The sequence below is a fragment of the Heptranchias perlo genome, chromosome 5, assembly GCF_035084215.1.
Source record: "Heptranchias perlo isolate sHepPer1 chromosome 5, sHepPer1.hap1, whole genome shotgun sequence".
Classification (NCBI taxonomy): domain Eukaryota; kingdom Metazoa; phylum Chordata; class Chondrichthyes; order Hexanchiformes; family Hexanchidae; genus Heptranchias; species Heptranchias perlo.
Window position 1 is genome coordinate 21,436,530 of NC_090329.1, and position 22,593 is coordinate 21,459,122.

A 22,593-nucleotide genomic window follows, 5' to 3' on the forward strand; every position below is an offset into this window, starting at 1 on the left:
CTGACTCTCAAAACCTTTTATGTTTAAAAACCTCTATCAAGTCTCCTCTTAATCTTCTCGGCTCCAGTAGAAATAGTCTCAAGATCTCACGACTCTTCTCATAACTATAGTTGCCCATCCCTGATATCGTCCTGTTGAACCTATGCTGTACATAGGTGGTGGTGAGTTCGGGCTGGGTATCATCACCATTCATGTGGAAGTTGACCCTATGTCTGCGGATGGTATCACTGAGGAGCAAGATGTAGACGAAGAGGAAAGAATTAGGGATAGAATCTTGCGGGGACCACCGGAGGTGACTCTGTGGGTGAGAAGATAATCTATTGCTGGAGATATATTGGGTCTATTCGAATAAGTGAAATAACACAAGGAACTGTAGAATGGAGGAGGAAGGCACGCTTTACCGTATTAAATGCTGCAGTGACCTCGAGGAGGGCAAGTTGGGATAATGTACCATGATCGTAGTCACAGAGGAAGAAATTTGTGACTTGGGTTCAGGCCATCTTGGTGCTGTAAGCAAGACAGAAACTAGATCTTCCAAATAGGGATTTTTGAGAGAAATGGGCATGGAGATGGGAGGCAACAACGCATTTGAGAACCTTAAGAGGAAAAAAAGGGAGGTTACAAATGGATGATAGTTGGGGAGGATGGATGGATTGCGGGTGAGTGTTTTGAGGATGCCAGTGGTTTTGGAAGGGAGAGATATGGTACCTGAGGTAATGTCAGCTAACTGGAGACCTGACACAGACATTGTATGGGAAGGGTTCAAGGTCTCATGGAAAAAAGAAATGAGGAAAGCACATTGGAGGTGGGAGGAGGGGGAGAAACAGCAGTGGAAGGGGTGGGGCATTAGGGTTAGAGCGGGCGGAGGATTGGGAACGTTCAGGAGCAGGTGAGGAGAAAAAGGGGAGGAAGCAGCACAGGCAGATGCACGGATGGTCTCAATCTTACAAATGAAGAAATCCAAGGGCTCTTTGCACTTGGTGTTAGACGTGAGAGTGGAATGGGCAGGTGAAATGATTTCGATGCCCACTCATCCATATATTGATACCACAGTTGTACGGTCATAGCCCACTCCCATGCTCATACCCCACTCTTGGCCTGTATAATATATTCCGTTTTAAATTTTCTGCAGGGATGCCTCCATGATGGCCATGCGACGTCGCATCCAAGGACTAACTCCTGAGGAAATAAGGAACATCTCACGGGATGAGTTGCAGATGCCAACAACCATGGAAGACTTTGGAATGGCATTGAAAAAAGTTTCAAAATCTGTTTCTGCTGCAGACCTTGAGAAGTACGAGAAATGGATTGCGGAGTTTGGTTCCTATTGATCGATATGAAACATATTTTAGTTAGTACTATCTTAATATTATTGGGTTCACTCAGGTAAGATAGAAGATTGACTTCTTAAACCACGGACCAAAAAATAATTTCCTTCAGTGCCCTATTTAAAAGTTACTTGCCATAAAATCCTTACTTCTATCTTTCTTTGACTTTTTACTTTCTGGAATATTTTTATTTAAACGGGATGCTGAGAAACCAAAGTAAAAGATGTTGGAGAATCTTGCCATCAGGATCTGTTTTTAAAAAGCAAACCAGTACAAAGAATTCTGTTTAATTCTAACATTGTTTTGGTTTTCTCTATCCATGTTGCTCTATTTTTGAATAGTTTTATTTAATATCTTCTTAAAAAGTTTGAGTCTGCCATTATGAGTTAATATTTATAGTTGATGCTGAAGCAAACATGGTGATAACTATCTCTGTTGATAACTGTTGATACAACCACTTGGGGTGCTTCAGTATCAAGTATCCCTGTTGATTCAGCTCCCCAACACTATCAACCTCATTCAAGCTTAGTCATCTGTGTTCACTCTTGAATAGAATTAAAAGAAATAAGGAAGACAAAACAAACCAAGTGAGCATTAATCAGAATTCTTTGAATTAGTATTTTTAATTGGATTTTGCTTGTGAGCTTCATTCTTAATCATTTTTGTAATGGATTAATTTCTAATACACAAACTCTTTACAACACATCTTAAAAGTGCAAACTATATGCAGCATGCTACAGAATGAGTGCAGTGAGCAGATGAAATTGTGCCCCTTTTCATTTTCCGTCCTTTAATCTTGTTTTTATTCATTCCTACCTTGTTTCTTTCACATTTTCCTTTACTCCTTTTCTGCCCCTATTCTTCCTTTTACACTGTATTTTTTCCTTTCCTCCCTTCATAAAATACAGAAGAACAGTCTCAAGGATATGATGAAACCTAGGCAAAACATGTCAGCAAAGCAGTCAAATCTTCTGCATTTCCTTTGAGATGTCTGCACACTCGTGGCCCAGCTGGGATTGTATTGACAGGTTGTACACTCCATCATCCATAAAATTGATCTTAGAATAAATTAATAAAGGTAGAGTTACTCGTTACAATCCTGATCCTATTTATTCAATCAGCAGATAGGGAGTTGGTGTTATTCCAAAGAGATGCCTGCGCACTCAAGTTAATCATTCCTCATCTGTATAAAAGGGCTCATTCTTAGTTCATTACGTTTTCTCTCATCATTAACAGCAGATCTTTTTGTTGTTTGCCACATCAGAAAAAGTTTGAAACACCTTCTACCAGTTTCTGATTATCTCGGTTCAAATCCTGAAGGAAGTTTTCCTCAAAGATTGTGGGGTAATTTTGTACGTCTGCACTGCTGGTGGGGGCCTTACTGCCAACAACGCAAACCAGCAGTCTGGGTGTGCACTACCCACTTTTTACTGGTCATTAAAATAAAAGGTTGGAAATCCACGCTGGCACCCGCCACCTCTTCTTGCAGCTTTAAATTGTTGCATCGCTTAACTCCTTCAGACTCAGCACAAGGACTTAACCAGGTCTGTTATCCAGCGGAAAATGATTTTTGCAAGAACGGATAAGCATGAATTCTGGGTGCAGAAAAACCTTAGATTGACACCCCCCCCCCCCCCCCCATTCCCAGGTCGAGGACCGATGTGCCGTGGTCCTGCAGACGGCTTTGTTATGCATGGGCAGTATATGCTGCACCCGGATTATGATCCAGTTTCTTGGCCTCCATGTTTGAAGGCTTACAGTGCCAAATGGAGAATCTTCATCCATGAGTTTTCACAGTTGCCACTTAAATCCACTGAGATGTAATGTCCTCATCATTCTTTCTCACCTTAATTTTTCTCCAGCAATCCTAATGTGATAGTTTGATTCTCCAATTTATGTTTCTTCCATTTGGATTATATGTGCAGATAGGACAAAAGAATTAAATCAATTTAGGTGGTTTGACTTAATTGGGAACAAGGCTTTAGGTAAATCAATACAAGACAAATATTTTGGGTATTTTAGTGGATGTATTTCTTTGTCTTACTCCTGAGCAAGCCAGCATTGTTCGGAAAAGGTTTGAGCTCATTCCACTTGTGCAGTGGCCACTTACTGGGTTTCTGAAGTAGAACCGTAGAATGGTTACAGCACAGAAGGAGGCCATTCGGCCCGCCGAACCCGTGCCAGCTCTCTGCAAGAGCAATCCAGCTAGTCCCACTCCCCCGCCCTTTCCCCAAAGCCCTGCAAGTTTTTTCCCTTCAAGTACTTATCCAATTCCGTTTTGAAAGCCACGATTGAATCTGCCTCCACCACCCTTTCAGACAGTGCATTCCAGATCATAACTACTCGCTGCGTAAAAAAGTTTTTTACGCTGCATAAAAAAGTACTCTGTTTTTACTAAGCTTAACTATCCCAACCCTCCGTTTCTGTGCTTCAAACTGACCTGACGTTTAGGGCCTGAGAATCTTGTAATTGTACGTCTTTGGCATGCTTGACATTGTATGTGGAAGTAGGAAGAATGTTACATTACTGGCTGAACACATGGTTTCATTACTCTTTGATTAAAGTTCACCTTCCACATGCAGAGCTCCTTTCCACACTATCTCTGTTTTCTCTCTATAACCTGGTACGGGTATGAGATTCTACTGTTTTCTTTTAGTCCTCTTGCCTTTCCATCAATCTCAACTCTCCCTCCTTCAGGCAAAAAAACTTGAGAGTACCCTCCAGAACTGCTGCCTTGTTATAGCAATGAGGCAGATATGTGATTAGAAGCAAATATATTAAGGTGACTTTCCCCCCAGGGAATGTCTAGCTGGAGCCTGAGGTTAATGTACATTCTTCTAAACGGATTTGTTTTCTGCACATAACTGTCATTTTCTTGCTTTTATTGGTCAAAAACTGAATTGAGGATGATTTTCAATTATGTTTTTACACGCACAACCAGATTGTGCAAGATGATATCAAAATGGAATTTAGGGGATTATGAAGGGATCATTCAAGATGCTGAATGGGTTTTATACCAAGCCTATGAAGGGAAAGATGGAGAATCCTAGTGGTGCATAAACTGAAAGAATAACAATCAGATGGAAGCAGTCTATGTTTTAAACTTTGAATAATCAATTTTTTTCTGCAAGCAGTCCATCCATCTGCTTATTTGAAGTCCATAACAGTAAAATGTTGCTAACCACCATTATGTCTGTACCAGTTACATATTCAAACACTTGAAGCATCAATGACTTTCCATTTCTCCCCCCTCCCTCTGTAATTTAAATGAATTTAAGATGTGCTCCAAAGAGTGAGTATTTTATCATAGATTTTATACAAAATTTCAATTTTGTACTTCAACTCTGGAATTGCATTTTAGTGTTTCTGTAATGAACTGCCTTAAATAAAAAGGACAACTGCTACAACCATTTTTGCTGAGCATTTAGTTCTCCTGTTGAAGGGATAAGTTTTTTTATTAGAAGCATAAAGAAGCCCTTAATGTTTCTGGTTTCTAATTTGCTTCTAATGATCTAATCGACTTGCTGCTCTGGCTTTCAGAAGCTGCTTTTATATTGCTGCTGGGAGACAGAGTGAGCTAACTGCGCTGCTCTTCCATGTTTATCCTCCTAATGCGTAGCTGTCTCCATGTAAGCCAGCTGCACTGTGCAGATCTCGTACTACACATGCACAGTCTAACCATGTTATTTTGATGTGGAGATGCCGGTGATGGACTGGGGTGGACAAATGTAAGGAATCTTACAACACCAGGTTATTGTCCAACATTTTTATTTTAAAATCACTGAAGAGACTACACGATAACATCAACAAGTTCCATCCCACCATCAAACTCACCATCGACTACTCCTCAGAATCGGTTTCTTTCTTGGACACACAAATCTCCATCAAAGATGAGCACCTCAGCACCTCACTCTACCGCAAGCCCACGGACAACCTCACGATGCTCCACTTTTCCAGCTTCCACCCCAACCACGTCAAAGAGGCCATCCCCTATGGACAGGCCCTACGAATACACAGGATCTGCTCAGACGAGGAGGAACGCGATGGACACCTACAGACGCTGAAAGACGCCCTCGTAAGAACGGGATATGACGCTCGACTTGTCGATCGACAGTTCCGACGGGCCACAGCGAAGAATCGCATAGACCTCCTCAGAAGACAAACACAGGACGCAACCAACAGAGTACCCTTCGTCGTCCAGTACTTCCCCGGAGCGGAGAAACTATACCATGTTCTCCGCAGCCTTCAACATGTCATCGATGACGACGAACACCTCGCTAAGGCCATCCCCACGCCTCCACTACTCGCCTTCAAACAGCCACCCAACCTCAAACAGACCATCGTTCGCAGCAAATTACCCAGCTTTCAGGAGAACAGCGTCCACGACACCACACAACCCTGCCACGGCAACCTCTGCAAGACATGCCAGATCATCGACACGGATACCACCATCACACGAGAGGACACCACCCACCAGGTACATGGTTCATACTCCTGTGACTCGGCCAATGTTGTCTACCTTATACGTTGCAGGAAAGGATGCCCCGGAGCATGGTACATTGGCGAGACCATGCAGAAACTGCGACAACGGATGAACGGACACCGCGCAACAATCGCCAGACAGGAGGGTTCCCTCCCAGTCGGGGAACACTTTAGCAGTCGAGGACATTCAGCCACCGATCTTCGGGTCAGCGTTCTCCAAGGCGGCCTTCGAGACACACGACAACGCAAAATCGTCGAGCAGAAGTTGATAGCCAAGTTCCGCACCCATGAGGACGGCCTCAACCGGGATCTTGGATTCATGTCACGCTACACGTAACCCCACCAGCAAAAGGGGAAAAAAAAAGTTATCTTTTTAATACTCTCTCTCTCTCTCTCTCTGCCATTTGGGTCTCTTTCTCTCTGTCTGTGTAATTGACACAATGTATATTCAGTGTATTGGGACGTACTGTTCTCCGTGACCGGCCTGTTTGAACACCAACGACACCTTTTGATTGGTGTGATGGTGTCCCAGCCTAATATAAGATATGCGATTTGAGAACCTTTCACTCATTCACCTGACGAAGGGGATAATCTCCGAAAGCTTGTGATTTTAAAATAAAATTGTTGGACTATAACCTGGTGTTGTAAGATTCCTTACATGTTATTTTGGCCAGTGTGCATGTGCAGAGTAGTGACATTGGTGCTTCAAAGAGATTGTACAGCATGATGCCCCCACTGAGGCACTCTGCTGCTGCACAGAGTAGCGTGTTTGCCCCGGTTATACTGGGGCAGGTATAGGTGCCCCAGTTACACTGGCGCAGGCTCCCGGTTACAGTCGCGCAGGCATAGGAGCCCTGGTTACAGTGGCGCAGGTAATTGAAGAGCTATCGTAAAAATATCTGTTGTGTTACTGCTATTATTCACTTGTTCTGTCACTGGTTGATAAATTGGTTTGGCTGTTGAAGCCAAAAACAATGGTATTCTGCAGCTCTTTGAAGATGAAGTTCTGTGGAGGCACAGGATTGAATCGATAGCTGAGATGGTACTGTAACCATTCTATGATTCTATATACTTGCAAGAAAAAAATTTGTAGGGCTACGGGGAAAGAGCGGGGGAATGGGACTAACTGGATTGCTCTTACAAAGAGCCGGCATGGGGCTCGATGGGCCGAATGGCCTCCTGTGCTGTGTAACCATTGTATAATCTAAGAAGGGTCCTCTGCTCACTCCCTGAGAGTACTACAGTATTTTTCCTAGATATCGGGAAAAGTGAAAGCCCTTTCAGGAATGTAGAAAGCTGAGATTCACCTACGAGATGGTCTGATATACAGATGAGCAAAAGAAACCCCCAAAATTTAGCAGCTCCCCTCATGGGCACTAACACTCGTCTTGTCAGTTCATACATGAAGAACGGCAGCTTGGGCAACCTAGCCAAGTACTGCCACCACCCACAGTCTGAACCCAACACAACTCACCACATCTAAGCTAGAAAGGAGGGGTTACCTAGAATTACATATTACACAGAATGTACAGCACAGAAACAGGCTATTCGGCCCAACTGATCCATGCCGGTGTTTATGCTCCACACAAGCCTCCTCCCACCCCATCTCATCTAACACTATCAGCATATCCTATTCTCTTCTCCCTCATGTACTTACCTAACTTTCCCTTAAACGCTTCTGTTATTCGTCTCAGCTACTTGTGGTAGCGAGTTCTACATTCTAACCACTCTCTGGGTAAAGAAGTTTCCCCTGAATTCCCTATTGGATTTATTAGTGACTATCTTATATTTATGGCCCCTACTTTTGGACTCAAAAAAAAAAGTTGAGATAACAGGGTGCAGGAGTCCTCAATTAGGAAATAGCCTACCAAGTGTGAAAAGCAGACAGTGTGGAGGTGGGAAACAGACACAGCACTGACTATAGACAGCCACTTTATTTCCATTATCTCCACCTTATTAGTATAAAATTGGTTTGAACAGTACAAAATGCAGAACAGAATCCAAACCAAAGGTTAAAAATCGACATCAAAGCTGTTTTACATCTCACGGTGAATGGCAGTTGAATTTTTGTTGCATTTAACTGAACAATTCAGTTAACATCTTGTAGCAAAACAATGAAGCAAACACTGCATAGTAGGAAATGTGGTGAGAGAAATGAGAACTCTTCCAGAGGGTGCAGACCATGAGGTTAGATTGGGATTGTGCCAATTTATAATAAATGTTTGACTGAGGGTAGTAATAAACATAAATAAAAATAAACTGACTTATTTTGTTTTTAAGCCAGCCATCACTGATACAGCAGAAAACTGGCACAGTACAGGCTGGCACAGTACAGAATAGCACTGCTGCTAGCATGGTATGACACAGCACTGGCTCAGTACAGCACTGGGACACTGATTAGATTATATAGGAATATATTGGATGGGGGACAGATATATTTAGATTATGCTGTAAAATTCTTCAGCTCTGCCCATTATTAGTTCTAATATATAGTGTTTTAATTCCTTCTATTTGTGCGTTGGTCTTGTTTCTGGCAGTGTGTAGCTGGGCACAGGTGTTGCGTCGACTGGCTTAAAGGCTTGATGTGGTTGTCAAGCTGTTGGATCGATCTCCCCCAGGTGGGCACAAGCAGGATCAGTTTTCTTTTTAAAAAAAACACTAGTGTTCAAGTTCCCTATCGTTTTGTCCCTTATGAGTTTCTGTGACTGAGAATAAACTGGCAGTGTGATGAATTCAGTGATGTATGCAGGGGGTGTTCGAGGACATGGAGAGATCTGTACTGTACCTTCAGGGAAAACTGAGGTTGATTGAAGGGAAACTGTATGCTATAAGACACTGTACAGCCTTCATGCTTCTCTGATGTACTCTGAACATGTTCTACTCAGATCTGGTACCTGTTATGTGCACCTTTCCTAACTGTGTGACACTCAGCCTACAAAACCAGATTAATATGCCAAACAGAACTTGCCACTAATAGACCAAATCCCTCTCGGTTAAAAAGCCCTTGAAAATCTTTTACATGACCAATGACAGGTATTCCGACAACAGATCTCAGAAACAATCGTGGGGAATTGCCTCGGGATTTCTCCTGATCAGCCACCGGTAACTTCACCGGAAGGTTGGCAGAAACTCCCCATTAGCATGCGTATCCAGAATGGGCTTTGATGTGTGAGATACTGTACTAGAGCTTCAATGGAAGAGTTTAATGTACTAAAGAAATGGGCTTCGATGTACTAGAGCATCAAAGGAAGAGCATAATGCACTAGAGTGATGGGAGAGTTATTGCTTAGAAATACATAGAAGTTACAACACAGAAACAGGCCATTCGGCCCAAACAGTTCATGTTGGTATTTAACCTTCACACAAGCAAATAGCCCTTATCATATTTACCCAACCAGTGCCCATATCCCTTTATTCCCTTTCCTTTCATCCGCCTAGCCAATATAATCTTGAACGTTGATATCGTTTCTGCCTCAACCACTAACCCTGGAAGTGAATTCCACAGCCTCACAAAAGATGGGAGAGTTAATGTCCTGGAGGGATGGGTACAATGGGACAGTTAACGTACCAGAGGGATGGGCTTCAATGGAAGAGTTAATGTACCAGAGAAAGCGGAATAGGAGAATTAATGTATTAGATGGATGGGCTTCAGTGGAAGATTCGATGTAAAAGAGAGATGGGCTTTAAAGTACCAGAGGGATCGGAATAGGAGAATTAATGTTGTAAATAGATAGGCTTCGATGGGAGAGTTAATATCCTGGAGGGATGGGCTGTGATGGCCTGACTTTTCTTATTTAGTGAATATGCCACATTGCAGTTGTACTATGGATCGTTCTACTCTCAAGACACTTAAGCTGTGTGAATGTCTGTCTGCAAGTAATGACCTCAGATTGGGGGAATGTGATGTAACAGCGGAGCAGATAATATCCCTAAAGTCCTTGCACCAAAACATAAAGCAACACCATCAGAAACAGGTATCTTCTCCAAAACATTTCCAGCAAGGACAAGCAGATATATTAAAGTACAATAAAAAGTGAACAAATATAGAGAATAGGACCTCATTCTGTTACATATAGTACCCCGTTAATGTTGAAATCAAGATAATTTGGTGGCAGAGTGCACTGAAGCACCATGATTTCCAGTTCATTCTTCAAATGTTCATGGTCAGGAAGAGCCACTGTTTAAAAACATAACACCAGTTAAATGGAGTGAAATAAATCCTGCTCAGTTGGTATTTATTTTGGGTTCCAAGAAGTTAAATATGAGCAGATAAAATTAACAAAGTTAGGTACAACCAGATTACAAGGAGAGGGCATTGACTAGGCACAAGGGCAGGGGACTGATCAGGTACAAGGACAGGGCACAAGTCATAGAAACTGAAATTTCAAGAGAGCCAACTGCATCAATATCCTATGTCACAGAGTGATCGAATGTGATGTCACTTGCACAGTTCCCCATACAGCGGGGTCCCAATGTTGGATGCACCTCCATGGGGTCAGGCAGCTCTCCACTGGAGGAATCACCCAGGAGGGGAGAGATGAAGTGGTGACAAAATTAAAGTCAGCCAGTAATGCCCTCAAACACCCAGTGACATTGGCTTTCTGCTCTCCCAGCCACAGAATGATCATGACAAACAATCATTTTTAAAAATAATTTTAAGAAAACGCAAACTTTTTAAAAATAGCTTTGTTAAACCTTTCTCATCTTACTCGGTTGGGAATGGTGTCATTGCTCATCACAAGGAGGGAATGTTCCAAATGACAACACTTTGGCTCAACACTCTCGCCTGAGTCAGATGGTCATGGTTTCAAATCCCACTCCGGAGACTTAAGCACCAAATCTAGGCAGACACTTACAGTGCAATACTGAGGGAATGCTACACTGTCAGAGGTGCCATCTTTCGGATGAGTCGTTAAACCGAGGCCCCATCTGCTCTCTCAGGTGGACATAAAAGATCCCGCGGCATTATTTTGAAGAAGAGCAGGGGAGTTCTCCCTGGGACCTGGCCAATATTCATTTATATAGCGCCTTTAACGTAGTAAGGTGCATCGCAGGAGCAATTATCAAACAAAATTTGACACCGAACCACACATGGAGATATTAGGACAGGTGACCAAAAGCTTATTCAAAGAGGTAGGTTTTAAGAAGTGTCTTAAAAGGAGGAGAGAGAGGCGGAGAGGTTTGGGGAGAGAATTCCAGAGCTTGGGGCCTAGGCAGCTGAAGGCATGGCTGCCAATGGTGGAGCGAAGAAAATTGGGGATGCTCAAGAGGCCAGAATTGGAGGAGCACAGATCTCGGAGGTGGGAGGGCTGAGGAGGGTTACGGAGACAGGGCTGCAGCAGTAGCTATTTAGAGGCAGGAGATCTATTGTTTAGTGCAAATGTAATCACATTTTTAAAAAGTTTGATTACAAAATTTATTTTAGGGCACAAAGCATCTGGATGGAAATAAACAGTGAGGGTGGGTGACAGCGTCTGTCGAAGGGGAGTACCTCATCTCCCTGGAGCAGCCAGCCATTGCATGGATCCCCACACTCTCCCATCTCCCAGTGACGTGGCCACTTGCCACTGGCAGCTAAATAAGATGACCTTTCCGTATGCCCACACAGATTGACGCTTACACAGGTAAGTGCATCCCGGAGCTCATCCTGGGGTATTGGGTCTGCAGATTTTCGGGGACCTGGTGCTTTTGTGGATTGCGTGTCCATGTCCGTGAAATGGGCCCCTATATTATTTCAGTGTCTAGGGGAAGCCAGTCCTGATATAGACCGGTGTGACTAAAAAAAAGGACAGCTGGAAATGCCAAGGGGCAAGTTCTAGAAAGTATAGAATGAAGGACAATTTCTTACCTGCATCAAGTTCAAAGTCACCTCACCAGTCTGCCGGGAGTCAAATGCCTTGAATGATCCTGTTTAAAAAACAATCCACAATAAATACCACATATCACACCACCCAATTCTTTGACTTCTATCATTGCAATGATTTATTCATAAAATGAGAGAAAGTTGTATTGTACTTTAATTAAATGGAGCTGCTGTATAGTCGGTCTGAGCCTCACAATCAGTAAAATAAGCCTAATCTGCTCCCTTGGATGAACTTTTAGTTTGTAAATCCTTGACCAACCCCCCCACCCCAATTCTGGTCCCATTGCTCCTGAAGTGTTGGTTTGAATTGAATCAGTACTCAGGCCTGTCACTAGTGAAGCACAGAACAGTGAGGAGGAAAGAGACAGATATGTTGGGACTGATTCCTCTCCACCCACCCTGGGCACAGTATGGACGGAGTGCACCCAAATTGCATTCTGCTTGCCCTGACCTGAATCTGCCTGTATTTCTGAGTTAAGATCGTCTGCATTGGCCTAGCATTCCCCCCAGTTATTAGTCAAAGTCTCCCGATAGTCAAAGTCTCCATTAGTGCTGCCCTATTATTTTTGCAAATTTCTCTGAAATATTAGTTCACACAGATGGCATCAAGACATGCCCTTGTCAGTTCAGTACTGAAGTGGTATGTTTTTTCAGTTTTGGTCACACTATAAAAGAATATAAAAACACAGAAGGAGGCCATGCCTGTGCGGGCTCTTTGAAACAGCTTCCAATTAGTCCCACTCACTCTGCTCTTTCCCCATAGCCCCTGCAAATATTTCCTTTTTAAGTATATGTCCAATTCCCTTTTTGAATGTTTCTACTGAATCTGCTTCCACCAGCCTTTCAGGCAGTGCATTCCAGATCATAACAACTCGCTGCGTTAAAAAAATTCTCCTCATCTCCCCTCTGGTTCTTTTGCAAATTATCTTAAATCTGTGCGCTCTGGTTACTGACCCTCCAGCCACTGGAAACAGTTTCTCCTTATTTACTCTATCAAAACCCCTCATAATTTTGAACACCTCCATTAAACCTCCCCTTAACCTTCTGTGTTCTAAGGAGAACAATCCCAGTTTCTCTAGTCTCTCCATTAACTGGTACCAGTTTGGTAAATCTCCTCTGCACCCACTCTAAGGCAGGCAGGACTTCCCAGCAAGATTCCTACCTGCATCAGCAAAATCGACTCAAGGGGGCAGCACATTGCTACTTCTACAGGACTTTGGTGCCTCCAACAGCCTAAACATCTGCTTCAGGCCAGAGAAAAGTATCAACAACAACAACAACTTGCATAATAAAACGTCCTAAGGCACTTCACGGGAGCATTATCGGACAAAACTTTCACCGAACCTCATGAGATATTAGGACAGGTGACCAAAAGCTTGGTTGAAGAGGTAGGTTTTAAGGAGCGTCTTAAAGGGGGAGAGAGAGACGGAGAGGTTCAGGAAGGGAATTCGATTCACTCCATGTGATATCAAGAAACGGCTGAGGGCATTGGATACAGCAAAGGCTATGAGCCCCGACAACATCCCGGCTGTAGTGCTGAAGACTTGTGCTCCAGAACTAGCTGCGCCTCTAGCCAAACTGCTCCAGTACAGCTACAACACTGGTATCTACCCGAACAATATGGAAAATTGCCCAGGTATGTCCTGTCCACCAAAAGCAGGACAAATCCAATCTGGCCAATTACCACCCTATCAGTCTACTCTCAATCATCAACAAAGTGATGGAAGGTGTCATCGACAGTGCTATCAAGTGGCACTTACTCACCAATAACCTGCTCACCGATGCTCAGTTTGGGTTCCGCCAGGACCACTCGGCTCCAGACCTCATTACAGCCTTGGTCCAAACATGGACAAAAGAGCTGAATTCCAGAGGTGAGGTGAGAGTGACTGCCCTTGACATCAAGGCAGCATTTGACCGAGTGTGGCACCAAGAAGCCCTAGTAAAATTGAAGTCAATGGGAATCAGGGGGAAAACTCTCCAGTGGCTGGAGTCATACCTAGCACAAAGGAAGATGGTAGTGGTTGTTGGAGGCCAATCATCTCAGCCCCAGGACACTGCTGCAGGAGTTCCTCAGGGCAGTGTCCTAGGCCCAACCATCTTCAGCTGCTTCATCAATGACCTTCCCTCCATCATAAGGTCAGAAATGGGGATGTTCGCTGATGATTGCACAGTGTTCAGTTCCATTCGCAACCCCTCAAATAATGAAACAGTCCGAGCCCGCATGCAGCAAGACCTGGACAACATCCAGGCTTGGGCTGATAAGTGGTAAGTAACATTCGCACCAGACAAGTGCCAGGCAATGACCATCTCCAACAAGAGAGAGTCTAACCACCTCCCCTTGACATTCAACGGCATTACCATCGCTGAAACCCCCACCATCAACATCCTGGGGGTCACCATTGACCAGTAACTTAACTGGACCAGCCATATAAATACTGTGGCTACAAGAGCAGGTCAGAGGCTGGGTATTCTGCGGCGAGTGACTCACCTCCTGACTCCCCAAAGCCTTTCCATCATCTACAAGGCACGAGACAGGAGTGTGATGGAATACCCTCCACTTGCCTGGATGAGTGCAGCTCCAACAACACTCAAGAAGCTCAACACTATCCAGGACAAAGCAGCCCGTTTGATTGGCACCCCATCCACCACCGTAAACATTCACTCCCTTCGCCACCGGCGCACAATGGCTGCAGAGTGTACCATCCACACGATGCACTGCAGCAACTCGCCAAGGCTTCTTTGACAGCACCTCCCAAACCCGCGACTTCCACCACCTAGAAGGACAAGAGCAGCAGGCACATGGGAACAACACCCCCTGCACATTCCCCTCCAAGTCACACACCATCCCGACTTGGAAATACATCGCCGTTCCTTCATCACCGCTGGGTCAAAATCCTGGAACTCCCTTCCTAACAGCACTGTGGGAGAACCTTCACCACACGGACTGCAGCGGTTCAAGAAGGCAGCTCACCACCACCTTCTCAAGGGCAATTAGGGATGGGCAATAAATGCCGGCCTCGCCAGCGACGCCCACATCCCATGAACAAATAAAAAAAAATTCCAGAGCTTCGGGTCCAGGCAGCTGAAGGCAGGGCCGCCAATGGTGGGGTGATTAAAATCAGGGATGCACAAGAGGCCAGAATTGGAGGAATGCAGAGATCTCGAAGGGTTGAAGGGTTGGAGGAGGTTACAGAGATAGGGAGGGGCGAGGCCACGGAGGGATTTGAAAACAAGGATGAGAATTTTAAAATCGAGGCGTTGCTGGACCGGGAGCCAATGTAGGGCAGCGAGCACAGGGGTGACAGGTGAACGGGACTTAGGATAGAGGCGGCAGAGTTTTGGATGAGCTGAAGTTTATGGAGGGTGGAAGATGGGAGGCCGGCCAGGGGAGCATTGGAATAAAGGCAAGTCTGGAGGTATCTGCCTCTCCAAGTCGCAGCCTAACATGAGAGTAGGGCAGAGTGAATCGATCACCCCGCAATCAGTTGCACCCTGTGGGGCGGGGCGTATCTCTAGAAAATCTGGTTTCCTGTAGTATAAGGCATTTCTTCTGTCTGCCATTACCATGGCGATAATGACGGAAAGTGTAACCTTTGACATCTGTGGAAAAAAAACAAAGCAGTTCTATCTTGTTTTGGTCTGGTAACTGTCCCTTTAAGTTCTGGTCTCCATGTTACAAAAAGGATATAGAGGCATTGGAGATGGTGCAAAAAAGATTCACAAGGATGATATCAGAACTGAGAGGTTATAACCATCAGGAAAGGCTGAACAGGCTGAGGCTCTTTTCTCTAGAAAAGTGAAGACCGAGGGGTGACCTAATAGAGGTCTTTAAAAGTATGAAAGGGTTTGATATGGTAGATGCACAGAAGATGTTTCCACCTGTGTGGATCCAAAACTAGTCACTGATAAATCCAGAGAGAATTTAGGAGAAGCTTCTTTACCCAGAGAGTGGTTAGAATGTGGAACTCGCTACCACAAGGAGTAGTTGAGGCGAATAGCATAGAAGCATTTAAGAGAAAGATAGATAAGTACATGAGGGAGAAAGGAATAGAAGGATATGCTGATAGGGTGAGATGAAGAGGGGTGGGAGGAGGCTCGTGTGGAGCATAAACACTGGCATGGACGAGTTGGGCCGAATGGCCTGTTTCTGTGCTGCAAATTCTATGTAATTCAGGCACAATATATAAAGAGTTTAAAAAGCCACCTGCACCGTCTCAATCTGTATTAATACTAGTGTTGCAAAGTTTGATGTCATTGTTTTCAGGGTAATGAGCTTGAGATAACAACACAAACACACATTTCAAATATACACAGACTTTGTGACTGCCTATCATCTCCATAACTGAACCAATCATTTTTGAATGTTATAAAAACCTAATAAACCTCAGCAACCTTTCAAGTGATAGGAAAAGAGAGAACAGAGGAGAATCATTCAAGTGAGGGGCCGTCGAACAGATTGAAATCTTTACAGAAATACAATAGCTCATTCCCATAATTAGTAAAGAATACAAGGAAGAAAAAAGCTGCATATATAAAAGTAACCTATAAAAGTGCACAACAATCACAACTTTTTTCTATTGAGCAGAAAGTTGAACTTCTACTATATATGTATAGATATCGTATTGAGGTTACATATTTGCTTATTCATTGTATAATAAAGTTGTTTAATAGTTGAAATTTCGAATGAGGTCTGATGTGATACTCTGCTGCTTATAGAGACTTTATCTTAGAGAGGTTCTGTGGAGACTAATTCAAATAACTTAAAAATAATTAACAGATATGGTTTTTCTACTTGTTGGCCTGGGCATTTAGCCAAATGTTTACCTAGACATCTCCGTGGACGTTAGCAAACTGGAAGAGAATATTCCAGCACCATTAAAACACCAAACCCACATCCTCCACCATCTAGAAGGACAAGGGCAGCAGGCGCATGGGAACAACATCACCTCCAAGTTCCCCTCCAAGTCACACACCATCCTGACTTGGAAATATATCGGCCGTTCCTTCATCATCGCTGGGTCAAATTCCTGGAACTCCCTACATAACAGCACTGTGGGAGAACCTTCACCACACGGACTGCAGCGGTTCAAGAAGAAGGCCCACCACCACCTTCTCAAGGGGCAACTAGGGATGGGCAATAAAAACCGACCTTGCCAGCAATGCCCACATCTTGAGAAAGGGTTTTTTACATTTTCAACTTTTCTGTCAGGGGGCTAATATTTATTGCTGGCCAATATTAATCCCTCAATCAACATCACTAAAAAAAACAGATTATCTGGTCCTTTATTACCTTGCTGTTTGTGGGACCTTGCTGTGTGCAAATTGGCTGCTGCGTTTCCTACAATATAACAGTGTCTACACTTCAAAAAGTACTTCATTGGCTGGGATGTCCTAAGGTCATGAAAGGTGCTATATAAATGCAAGTTCTTTCTTTTCTTTCTATCAAGAAATCAGGAGGCTGCCGCTGCCAGCAAGAGATGGGCGCGTCTATTCCAATAGTTAACTAGTTAATACTAGTTAACAAGTTAATACTCACTGAATGAAGTCTCCAATCGGACCATGCAACGAAGAAAGTTATCAAAATCGACTTGCAAGTACGAGTCCGTGTATCTGAGGACCAACAGCTGCAGCAACTGGTTATTGAGCTGAAACCCTGGAGACCAAAGAAAGATTGGAGTCTGATTACTATCAGAGTCATTGAAAAGCAAACTATTGGGACATCTGGGAGCTGGGATTCCACTCCAGGGCTTTGGGATGAAGAAGGGGGCTGGGCAGAAAGCTGAAGGCAGCGGGTTTGCCCCACTTTGCGCCAAGGTGCGCTCACCCCAAGTTTTCCGCCAGGCCCTCAGTGAAGGCCCGAACCAAAGTCACAATATTAAACGTTCAGTTTACCATCACGATTCCAAGCCTTGGGTTTTTTGTTTTAATCCTCCGACTTTCTCTTCAATGATTGAACCTGCGCTCGCTACCTCACGGGAGAAACACAAGGGAAGGGCTTTTCCTGCTGCAGGGATTAGTTGTGGCTCAGTGGGTAACACTCTTGCCCCTGAAGTTATGGAGGTGGTGGGTTCAAGCCCCACTCCAGGGACTTGTAATACATAAACTAGGCTGACGCTCCCTGTGCTGGTGCTGAGGGAGTGCCTCGCTGTCGGAAGTGCCGTCTTGTGAATGAGATTTTAAACCGATGCCCTGTCTGCCCTCTCAGGTGGACGTAAAAGATCCCACGGCCACTATTTCGAAGAAGAGCAGGGCAATTATCCACGATGTCCTGGCCAATATTTATCCCTCAACCAACATCACTAAAGCAGATTATCTGGTCGTTATCTCATTGCTGTTTGTGGGATCATGCTGTGCGCAAGTTGGCTGCCGTGTTTATTACATTACAACAGTGACTACACTTCAAAAAAAGTACTTAATTGGCTGTAAAACGCCTAGGGACGTCACGAGGCCGTGAAAGGCTCTATAAAATGCAAGTTCTTTCTTTTTTCTGTTTTTGTCAGCCACGAGTTCAGGCCTACTTCCTTCAGTTCCTTACCTGTGTTTTTGATGGCAGATCGAAGTTCGTGAGCCGATATGGTTGCTGATTTGTCGTGATCACACCTCAGGAAAGCATTCTGCGAACAGAAACAAAAAATGTTTTTAAAAAAGTGTTTTTAAAAAAAAAATGAGACCTGTGAGATCACAGCCAAAAAAAAGCAAGCTGTGTTGCAGCCTGACGCCAAGATTTATTCAACTGCTTTAAGTACCTTCCACAGCTTCAGTCGGCTCCAGAGGATCTTAAATTCGTCAAACCCGAGCGCTCCAGAATTTTCCTTCTGTGTTTGAGGCGCAGTTAAGGAATAACTCCCGATTTTGTAATTTCTTTACATTGTTCTGATAACGCACCTCTCACAGTTAATGAGTACTGAAGTCTCACCCAATTTCCGTGTCCAGCCCTTGGGGCGTTTTCTACATTTAAAGGCACTTTAGAAAGGCTGAATATTACTAACAGAAGATAAAGTTATTCACGCACGTCTTGGGAAGTGGCTGCACACTTCCGTACACTCAATACACAACTTGCATGGTGTTTGCGGATGAACACACTGGGCTTTGATGGCAGTTATCTAAGGTGTCAGCTCTTGCCTCAGACATAGGAACATAGGAACAGGAGTAGGCCATTCAGCCCCTCGTGCCTGCTCCGCCATTTGATAAGATCATGGCTGATCTGTGATCTAACTCTATATACCCGCCTTTGGCCCATATCCCTTAATATCTATGGTTGCCAAAAAGCTATCTATCTCAGATTTAAATTTAGCAATTGAGCTAGTATCAATTGCTGTTTGCGGAAGAGAGTTCCAAACTTCCACCACCCTTTGTGTGTAGAAATGTTGTGGGTTCAAGTCCCACTCCAGAGACAGTGGTGTCAATAGATACTCTGAACTGAATCTGGCTCTATGGTGGCATCTCTCAGTGCAAGAGGTATTCAGGTGGGCGGAGGTAGTGGGCGATGTTACGGAGGTGGAAGTCGCCACTCTTTGTGATGGAGAGTTTTTTGGGGTCGGAAGCTCAGCTCAGGGTCGAGCAGGAGGCTGAGGTTTGCAAACAGTCAGGGAAGGGGGTGGGAATCAGTGACGGGGGCAGGAGGTGTTGGAATGGTCTTCATAATGTTTAAATCCCATCCCACCCCCCCACCCAAGGTTAAGGCTCAATCAAGACTGGACGTAGGACAAGTGGCCTCACAGCAAGGAGGCTGGGTGGGTGTCGGGAGAAGTGGTGGAGAGGTCGAGCTGGGTGTCCTCGGTAGCATAACCCAGTTGTACTGTATTTAGTATGTGAATTTAGTATATTTGTAAGCATTACATGTACAGTATTTAGTACGTGTGTTTAGTATATTTGTAAGCCTTAGATGTACAGTATTTAGTATGTGTGTTTATATTTCTACATATTAGATGTACAGTATTTAGTACATGTGTTTATAATATTTCTATATATTAGATGTACAGAATTTCCAGATGATTTCTTTTTACAATTTTTTAAAAAGTGAGTCCTAGTTTAAATAACGAATATCAATTTAACGTTTGTGGTAACTCAAACAGACTGCAAATCAGTAAATACTGATCAGGTTTCAAGGAGAAAAGAAATGACAGGATACGCTGTAGAGAGACACAATACTGCGGCACGTCTCGATGTCAAAGCTCTCAGTTGCCAGCTCCCTTTCTGTAAAACAAAGGTGGTTAGTGACAGATGGAAGACCCGCTCTCCTCTGCGGGAGCGCAACATTCAGTTCACACGGTGGAGCCCAGAGTCCTCACGCACAGGCTCCGTCAGTTACAACTCCCTCGTACGGGCGGAGACTGTCCCACGGGCTGCAGTTGATTTTTTAGGAATCAGGAATTGTCCAGACGTTTTGCGCCTGTTCCAATGGACCCATCAAAGTGCGTGTTGAAGAAAGACTGTTTCCTTTATTTATTAAATATAAAACTTGTGCGATTTAATAAGGACGTTATTTTCAAACAGAATTCACTTCAACAATTTAGCATTTCCGACTGTAGTTCGATCCCACCGCCCCTGGGGATTATCGATCCCATCTCCCCAGAATTATCGATCCCATCTCCCCAGGGGATTATCGATCCCACCTCCCCCGGGGATTATCGATCCCACTTACCCTGGGGATTATCGATCCCACCTCCCCGGGGGACTATCGATCCCATTTACCCTGAGGATTATCCATCCCACCTCCCCAGGGGATTATCGATCCCACCTCTCCTGGGGATTATCCATCCCACCTCCCCGGGGTATTATCGATCCCACCTCCCCTGGGGATTATCGATCCCACCTCCCCAGGGGACTATCGATCCCATCTACCCTGGGGATTATCAATCCCACCTCCCGGGGAGATTATCGATCCCATTTACCCTAGCGATTATCGATCCCACCTCCCCTGGGGATTATCGATCCCACCTCCCCTGGGGATTATCCATCCCACCTCCCCTGGGGATTATCAATCCCATTTACCCTGGGGATTATCCATTCCACCTCCCCGGGGAATTATCAATCCCACCTGCCCAGGGGATTATTGATCCCACCTCCCCTAGGGATTATCGATCCCATTTACCCTGGGGATTATTGATCCTACCTACCCTGGGGATTATCGATCCCACCTCTCCTGGGGATTATCCATCCCACCTCCCCGGGGTATTATCGATCCCACCTCCCCTGGGGATTATCGATCCCACCTCCCCAGGGGACTATCGATCCCATCTACCCTGGGGATTATCAATCCCACCTCCCGGGGAGATTATCGATCCCATTTACCCTGGGGATTATCGATCCCACCTCCCCAGGGGACTATCGATCCCATCTACCCTGGGGATTATCCATCCCACCTCCCCTGGGGATTATCGATCCCATTTACCCTGGGGATTATTGATCCTACCTACCCTGGGGATTATCGATCCCACCTCTCCTGGGGATTATCAATCCCACCTCCCGGGGTATTATCGATCCCACCTCCCCTGGGGATTATCGATCCCACCTCCCCAGGGGAATATCGATCCCATCTACCCTGGGGATTATCCATCCCACCTCCCCGGGGGATTATCGATCCCACCTCTCCTGGGGATTATCCATCCCACCTCCCCGGGGTATTATTGATCCCATTTACCCTAGCGATTATCGATCCCACCTCCCCTGGGGATTATCGATCCCACCTCCCCTGGGGATTATCGATCCCACCTCCCCTGGGGATTATCGATCCCATTCACCCTGGGGATTATTGATCCTACCTACCCTGGGGATTATCGATCCCACCTCTCCTGGGGATTATCCATCCCACCTCCCCGGGGTATTATCGATCCCACCTCCCCTTGGGATTATCGATCCCACCTCCCCAGGGGACTATCGATCCCATCTACCCTGGGGATTATCAATCCCACCTCCCGGGGAGATTATCGATCCCATTTACCCTGGGGATTATCCATCCCACCTCCCCGGGGGATTATTGATCCCACCTCTCCTGGGGATTATCCATCCCACCTCCCCGGGGTATTATCGATCCCATTTACCCTAGCGATTATCGATCCCACCTCTCCTGGGGATTATCCATCCCACCTCCCCTGGGGATTATCAATCCCATTTACCCTGGGGATTATCCATTCCACCTCCCCGGGGAATTATCAATCCCACCTGCCCAGGGGATTATTGATTCCACCTCCCCTAGGGATTATCGATCCCATTTACCCTGGGAATTATCGATCCCACCTGCCCTGGGGATTATCAATCCCACCTCCCCTAGGGATTATCCATCCCACCTCCCCGGGGTATTATCGATCCCACCTCCCCTGGGGATTATCGATCCCACCTCCCCAGGGGACTATCGATCCCATCTACCCTGGGGATTATCAATCCCACCTCCCGGGGAGATTATCGATCCCATTTACCCTGGGGATTATCCATCCCACCTCCCCGGGGGATTATTGATCCCACCTCTCCTGGGGATTATCCATCCCACCTCCCCGGGGTATTATCGATCCCATTTACCCTAGCGATTATCGATCCCACCTCCCCTGGGGATTATCGATCCCACCTCCCCTGGGGATTATCCATCCCACCTCCCCTGGGGATTATCCATCCCATTTACCCTGGGGATTATCCATTCCACCTACCCTGGGGATTATCGATCCCACCTCCCCTGGGGATTATCAATCCCATTTACCCTGGGGATTATCCATTCCACCTCCCCGGGGAATTATCAATCCCACCTGCCCAGGGGATTATTGATTCCACCTCCCCTAGGGATTATCGATCCCATTTACCCTGGGGATTATTGATCCTACCTACCCTGGGGATTATCGATCCCACCTCCCCAGGGGATTATCAATCCTATCTACCCTGGGGATTATCGATCCCACCTCTCCTGGGGATCATCGATCCCATTTACCC

General features: G+C 45.2%; 2 protein-coding genes across 3 annotated transcripts in view; one reads left to right on the plus strand and one right to left on the minus strand.

Annotated features, from left to right (window-relative positions):
* Positions 1 to 4,735, plus strand: part of LOC137321614 (katanin p60 ATPase-containing subunit A1-like) — a 44,720-nt gene extending 39,985 nt beyond the window's left edge. For both annotated transcript variants that reach the window (XM_067984077.1, XM_067984078.1), the window contains one exon: positions 1,133 to 4,735. In XM_067984077.1, coding sequence (XP_067840178.1) covers positions 1,133 to 1,331 — 199 coding nt within the window. In that variant the 3' untranslated portion in view covers positions 1,332 to 4,735. The remainder of the gene's footprint in view (positions 1 to 1,132) is intronic.
* A 3,005-nt stretch (positions 4,736 to 7,740) lies between these two features.
* Positions 7,741 to 22,593, minus strand: part of capn9 (calpain 9) — a 54,334-nt gene continuing 39,481 nt past the window's right edge. The window contains exons 15-20 of the mRNA XM_067984082.1: positions 19,805 to 19,869; positions 18,420 to 18,488; positions 18,209 to 18,287; positions 17,210 to 17,326; positions 11,659 to 11,717; positions 7,741 to 9,987 (exon numbers count right to left, since the gene is read on the minus strand). Of these exons, the coding sequence (XP_067840183.1) occupies positions 9,961 to 9,987; positions 11,659 to 11,717; positions 17,210 to 17,326; positions 18,209 to 18,287; positions 18,420 to 18,488; positions 19,805 to 19,869 (416 nt within the window). The 3' untranslated portion in view covers positions 7,741 to 9,960. The remainder of the gene's footprint in view (positions 9,988 to 11,658; positions 11,718 to 17,209; positions 17,327 to 18,208; positions 18,288 to 18,419; positions 18,489 to 19,804; positions 19,870 to 22,593) is intronic.